Raw genomic sequence first — 6,811 nt, 5'->3', positions numbered from 1 at the left:
TCTCATTTTCTTCTTTGAGATGTATCCTCTCATATTGAGGTTTGATAATGCTGTTTTGATTGCTCAATCATCTTTGTGAAATTCTTGTTGCACTACAGCTAGGACAGTTTGGAATTCCATGAATAATAACTCAAATCTCACTTCTTAGGACTACCTACACATCAATGACTTGAATAAACCTGATGGATAGTTTGGTATAATACCACTCAAAGATTCATCTTGATTAATTCAATGACCTAACTGACCACACCGAGGGACAGGCCCTGTAGTGAAGGACAGGAAGGAGCGGAATTAATGCGATCCAATTTCTGGCCTTGCACCGACCATCCAGTGGACCATGGACTAAGCGGCCACTGCCTTCAAGGACTATGTCCAAGGGCCCGTCACCCCCCCCCCCTCCGCCCTCTCATAAAATCACTTTTGCTAATGCGCCCACTCGTATACCCGCGCATTTTGCTTGTCTTCTGCTCTTGCTCGTAAACTCGCTTCTGCTCCTAAGCACCTGGAGTTTCACTTGGAGAGCACCTATTACTTTTCCTTAGTGTTTCCATACCAATGGCTATGAGAATAGCCATTTTAATTATATGAGTAACACTAGATAATAACATATTATCATGATATTTTTATGGCCTTCTCAAGTATCCTTTGAATATGAATATTTAGAACACATGTTTAAAGACTACTTATCTCCGTACTGCGATATCATTATAATTGGCTTATTCAGATGAATGTATCCATGGACTTCATTATAAATATCATGTGTGCATTATATGAATATATTGCATCAATAAATAATTAAAATAGATGTGGGATGTGTGATTGGTTTGTCGGTCACATCTATTTTCATCAGTGGAGTCTAGCAAAATTTTCAACATGTGACCGACCAAGCCAACATGTCAGCCCATTTTGTCAATCTAGCTAGCCTTTTATTTCTAAAATTTCTCTTAATAAAATAAAACATTAAATTATGGTTATCTAGAAATTCCTAGTGCCTTAGGGAGAAAGTCATACTTATTTCTGGTTATAAATGATAGCACTAGTATAAATGGAACGTAAGTGCATATGACATATGTGTGTTATCATTCTATGTGTATCATCTAATATGGATTATGATGGGTATCTATTTTTCAGTTGTTTATCCTATTGAATCACAAATGTTTAGGAACCACATGAATGCTCTAACCCATTGGATGTTCTAAATTAGAAAATTTATTCCATATTTTTAATAATTTTGTCTTGCTTGTGTAAAAAATCGTAAACATTAGGTTTAATATTATATGTTTTTCTTTTACGATTATCAAATTTTATTCTCACAGATGGGTAATTCATTTCAAATTAGAGAGGGAAAATCCAATTTATCTGATGTTTGGGCGGAGCTAATCAGATAGTTTCTCTTCTTCATATTCTCTTAATACAAAGAGATAACCTGTGTGTGTGCTTGGTGTAGATCAAGAAAAGCATACCTTAAAGTTTGAAGTTGAAGCAAACCTTGTACCATAGTTTGAACCATAGTTTTATCCAATTAAGGAGTTTAGAGCTCCTATGGGTCAGGCTCTATCGCAGTAAACCTCTCCTCCTAATCAAGAGGACCTATATCATCCAGTTCATTTCAAAGAATGCCACAACCTAAGAGATCCATGAATGGATCTGGTAGGGCCGTAGAACCTCATTTTTATTCTTTCCAACCTTCTTCACCTCTTTTTCTGATGGCTATCCCCGTCTATGGACTGACTCACAAGTCTATGTTTGCACCCCCAATTAACTCATATAAACCTTCAAACTATGTGGGAAGTGAGACCCAATAATTTTACTACCAGTTATCAAACGGGAGTCTGAGACTACACACGTCAAACCTTAATAACTCAATCAAATGACCTAACTTTGCATATCTTAGGAGAATTACAGACTTAAGAACTCTCAAACAGTTCCTCCAAAACTTTGACCACCTTCCATACCTAATAAGACTTACAGATCAGAACCCAGTAACCCCCAAACATGTAGAGCCTTCCCTGACACCAACTCCTACAGTAACCGGGGAAGAACCCCAGCCACCTCAAAGCTCACTCCCTCTCCTCTCGTGGCGCCTATCCTCCTCTGAATTCGTCTTCCTCTAAGCATCCCCCACGCCTGCCACTTTTACCAGATTAACCGAACTCAAGATCGAGAATAGAATCCACCCCCACTACAACTAAGAAACCGCCGCAGAAACCCAGAATGAAAAGCCAAAAAGAGAGAAGACAAGAGGAGATAATCCTCCGTAAAGAAATAGATAATAGATCGATCGAGATAGAGATAGTTAGAGGGAGAGATAGAGGATGAGGGAGACAGAAGAATGAGCGGAGAGAGAGAGAGAGAGAGAGGAGGAGGAGGAGACAGATAAGAATGAGCAGAGAGAGAGAGAGAGGAGGAGGAGGAGACAGATAAGAATGAGCAGAGAGAGAGAGAGAGGAGGAGGAGGAGACAGATAAGAATGAGCAGAGAGAGAGAGAGAGGAGGAGGAGACAGATAAGAATGAGCAGAGAGAGAGAGAGAGAGAGGAGGAGGAGACAGATAAGAATGAGCAGAGAGAGAGAGAGACAGAGAGACGAGCAAAGAGAGAAAGAGAGAGATAGAGAGAGAAAGAGCCGAGCAAAGAGGCACAGAGAGAGAGACGAGCAAAGAGAGAGAGAAAAAGAGACGAGCAAAGAGAGAAAGAGAGATATAGAGAGAGAAAGAGCCGAGCAAAGAGGCACAGAGAGAGAGACGAGCAAAGAGAGAGAGACAAAGAGACGAGCAAAGAGAGAGAGAGACAGAAAGACCAGCAAAGAGAGAGAGACAGAGAGACGAGCAAAGAGAGAAAGAGAGAGATAGAAAGAGAGAGCCGAGCAAAGAGGCAGAGAGAGAGAGACGAGCAAAGAGAGAGAGAAAAAGAGACGAGCAAAGAGAGAGAGAGACAGAAAGACCAGCATAGAGAGAGAGAGAGAGACAGAGAGACGAGCAGAGAGAGAGAGAGAGACGAACAACAGAGACAGAGAGAAGAGCTAAGAGAGAGAGAGAGACGAGGAAACAGAGACAGAGAGAAGAGCTAAGAGAGAGAGAGAGAGAGAGACGAGGAAACAGAGACAGAGAGAAGAGCTAAGAGAGAGAGAGAGAGAGAGACGAGGAAACAGAGACAGAGAGAAGAGCTAAGAGAGAGAGAGACGAGGAAAGAGACACAGAGAGAGACGCGCAAAGAGAGGGAGAGACAGAGAAGAAAAAAAAAACAGAGAGACGAGCAAAGAGAGATATAGAGACAGAGAGCCAGAGAGACGAGCAATGAGAGAGAGACAGAGAGACGAGAAAAGAGAGGTAGAGACAGAGAGACAGACGGACAGAGAAACGAGCTGAGAGAGAAGCAAATATAGCGAGAGAGACAGACAGACAGACACACAGAAAGACAGAGAAAAATACAGAGAGAGAGAGAGGTCAACGGCGTGCATCATCCAACCTTGGGCCGGCGACGGGGGCAGCCTGGAAAGAAGCGAGCAAGTTGAGATGCCGCTGCGCGACGGGGAGATGCCCGCCCCCGTCGACGAGCGGCTGCGCGAGGGCGAACCTCCCGGGCAGAGCCAATGGGTGGTGCACCATCATCATCTCCCCCGCCCCCCCAAAACTCCACATCATCTCCGCCCCCCTCTTCCCCCCCTCCCCCTCCTCCGCCCTCTGCCGCTTCCCCAGCACGAGCCCCGGCGACGCCGAGCCCGAGCCCGAGCCGGTCGCGGCGCGGATCGCCGGCTCGGCGTGGCGCAGCAGCCACTCGATGGTCTGCCCGTCGGACTTGTGGCCGAGCTCGCGCGTCAACTGGAACACTCTCGCCGCGCAGATGATCGGCATTCGAATCCGCCGCCCCCGCCCGTCCACCTTGCTGTGCCCGTCCTTCCCCGCCGCCGCCCCCTTCCGCCGCCGCCCGCCGCCGCCTTCCTCGCTCGTCATCTCCCCCGACTCCGCCTTAGACTGAATATCTTTATCTTTCTTTGTCTTCATTCATCATCGCCAGTGGACGGCTCAGATCCTAGTTTCTTAGCTTTTTCGTCGGAATTTAAATGATTTACGATCCGAGTATCTTTATCAAAATCATTGATACCGCCACGTGGATGGCTCAGACCGTGTTTCCCCGCGCACGGTGGGAAAGTAAGCGCCGTCACGCCGACACTGACCTCAGGGGTATATTCGTAAATTCTGAGTTTTAAAGCTTGTAAATGATTTGTGGAATTCCACGTTCTGTAGACGTTAAAGGAAATATTTAAGTTTAGGAAAATGCCTATAAATGCGCCAACACCAATAAATGGGGTATATTTATGCGTGAGAGATGTTAATTCGTGGTAAGTATTGGCATTGAATTTTGGGCTAGTGGGGGTTGGTTGAATAAGCGACCATTCCTGCTCTTCCTCTCGCTTCTCGGTACGTCTGCTTATCTCACCCTTTCATTCTCTCTGTCTTTTTCTCTCTTTCTCTATCAATCTCTTTTGCTATTTCTCTCTCACTCTCTCTCTCTCTCTTTCGCTCTTTCACTCTCTTTCTCTCTCTCCATCTCTTTGTCCCTCACTCTCTCTCTCTCTTTGCCACTCTCTCTCACTCTCTTTCGCTTTCTCTCTCTCTCTCTTTCGCTCTCTCTTTCTCACGCTCTTTCGCTCTCTCTCTCTCTTTCGCTCTCTCTTTCTCACTCTCTCTCGCTCTCTCTCTCTCTTTCGCTCTCTCTTTCTCACTCTCTTTGGCTCTCTCTTTCTCTTTCGCTCTCTCTCACTCTCTTTCGCTGGCACTCTCTCACTCTTTTTGCTCTCTTTCTCTCTCTTTCTCTCTCTCCCTCTCTCCCTCTCTTTCTCTCTCACTCTCTTTTGCTCTCTCTTTCTCTCTTTCTCTCTCACTCTCTTTTGCTCTCTCTTTCTCTCTTTCTCTCTCACTCTCTCACTCTCTTTCTATCCCTCCCTTTCTCTCTCTCTCTCTCTCTCTCTCTCTCTCTCTCTCTCTCTCTCTCTCTCTCTCTCTCTCTCTCTCTCTCTCTCTCTCTCTCTCTCTCTCTCTCTCTCTCTCTCTCTCTCTCTCTCTCTCTCTCTCTCTCTCTCTCTCTCTCTCTCTCTCTCATCAGCATCCTAATGGGGTTGGTTGAATAAGCGATCATTCCCCCTCTTCGTTTTTCGCCTCTCACTCTGTTTGCTCTCTCTTTTCCCCCTCTCTCTTTTCTCGCGGCATCCAATCCACTGTTTGAGTGGCAGCTGATCGTCAGTCTCATGGCAGGCATTAACGCTGCCCTTCTGAACATGGGCCTCCCCCATCCAACTACCCCACCGCTGACTTCATCTTTATTGGCATATTTACCCTCTTTGACTGAAAGTAAGCGTGGATGTAAATCTCTAACAAAACAATTTGAAAAAACTTTTTGACTGAAATGTTAGTTTTTTTCTATGCCCTAATGAGATTTTCAAATGTCTGAATTCTACCTTAGTCCAGATTGAGTTAAATCATCAAACCCAACAAATTGTGAATTAAGTTTTGAGTTGACAACAGTTAACTGTTTCAAATCTCCTTATATGTTAGCCCAAAAAATTGAAATAACAATTGACATTGTGAAAATGGAAACAGTACTAAATTCAAGATAAATTTTGAAATTAAAAATTAAAGAATATATGTGAGTTTCAAGGTCTATCTCAAGGAAAAAACTAACACTGGAAGAGACAACCCACCAAGGTAGTCCGACATGATCCTTTGAAATGATGATGTATATGATTTTTTAGTCAATCATGGAATGCCTTGTTTCCCAAGACAGCAACAGTCCAATGCTTGTTTACAGTATTGTTGTTCTTAGGATTGATTCCAATTATTTCATGTGTTCACTATTACATTGAATCTTTCAAAACCTAAATGACATAATGTAAGAATAACTATTCTCAAATGATAATATGAACGACTATGGCAAAATAAGTTAAAAATATATTTTATAAAATTTTATAAATACAGTTAGTTAACATAATGAATATTGGTAAAAATCCATCAACATTATATTTTGGGTCCAAACTCTCAGATTTAAAACATTGAACGCTGAGGCAAAAGCCAATTATCTTCATAAAGATGTTATTATTTATTCCATTAAAGGACGCTTTAAAAGTGCATCACAATTTTGGCATAGATCTTAATGATAATTATGATTAAAAATTACAGTATTTAAGTGCCTAGTGGTGCATTCATGGCCAATGACTCATATGTTTATATTATTACTGAATATTTTACAGAATAAAAATAATATTTCTGAAGGGAAACTATTGTTAGAAAAAAGAATGAAATTAATATCTTAACCATCATGTTCTAAACATATCTGAATGATTGTATCTTAATGATAAAATATTATACGGGAATACACTAAAAATCGAATTATATTCCACAAAAAAATATTTCTTTCATAAGGTATATAAAAGGAATATTATCAATGAATGAAATTCTAGCAAACTCATAGAATAATATAATATAATATGACACTTAAATTTGATTGATCTACAATTAATGTCAGTTACCTTTTTTCATTTTGTGTGAATCTCCATTTCATTTTTGGAATGCATGGATGGTTCATATAAAAAATTGGATGATATTTGAAGCGCATAAAATTCTAAATCATCAAGTAATATTTTATGGCAAATTATACCTAATCTAGATTAATATTCCTTCACTGATTTCTTCACAAGTAGAATTTTTTTTTCATGAATAACCTAAAAGAAAATAAAAAGAGGAATGTTTTGATGTCTTCATCAAGATAAATATTCCCTTCTCATCTTTCAAGCATCCACCATAAAGTATGTTTCAT

The 6,811-nt window shown here is 41.6% G+C and overlaps 1 protein-coding gene across 2 annotated transcripts; it reads right to left on the bottom strand.

The window, feature by feature from the left end:
* Positions 1–1,858: 1,858 nt before the first annotated feature.
* On the bottom strand, positions 1,859–4,036 carry LOC144711994 (uncharacterized). 2 transcript variants are annotated; one of them, XM_078586170.1, is made up of 2 exons: positions 3,467–4,036; positions 1,859–2,133 (listed from the first exon to the last, which is right to left on the bottom strand). In XM_078586170.1, the coding sequence occupies exons 1-2, from the start codon at positions 4,000–4,002 to the stop codon at positions 2,085–2,087; spliced, it is 585 nt and encodes a 194-aa protein (XP_078442296.1). In that variant the 5' UTR covers positions 4,003–4,036; the 3' UTR covers positions 1,859–2,084. The 2 variants fall into 2 exon arrangements, with proteins under 2 accessions (XP_078442296.1, XP_078442297.1); XM_078586171.1 differs by having other exon boundaries at positions 1,859–2,127; positions 3,467–4,035.
* Positions 4,037–6,811: the final 2,775 nt, after the last annotated feature.

Source organism: Wolffia australiana, chromosome 14 (genome assembly GCF_029677425.1).
Source record: "Wolffia australiana isolate 7733 chromosome 14, ASM2967742v1".
NCBI lineage: Eukaryota > Viridiplantae > Streptophyta > Magnoliopsida > Alismatales > Araceae > Wolffia > Wolffia australiana.
The sequence above is the reverse complement of the archived record's forward strand: the minus strand, read 5'-3'. Positions and strand labels throughout refer to the sequence as shown.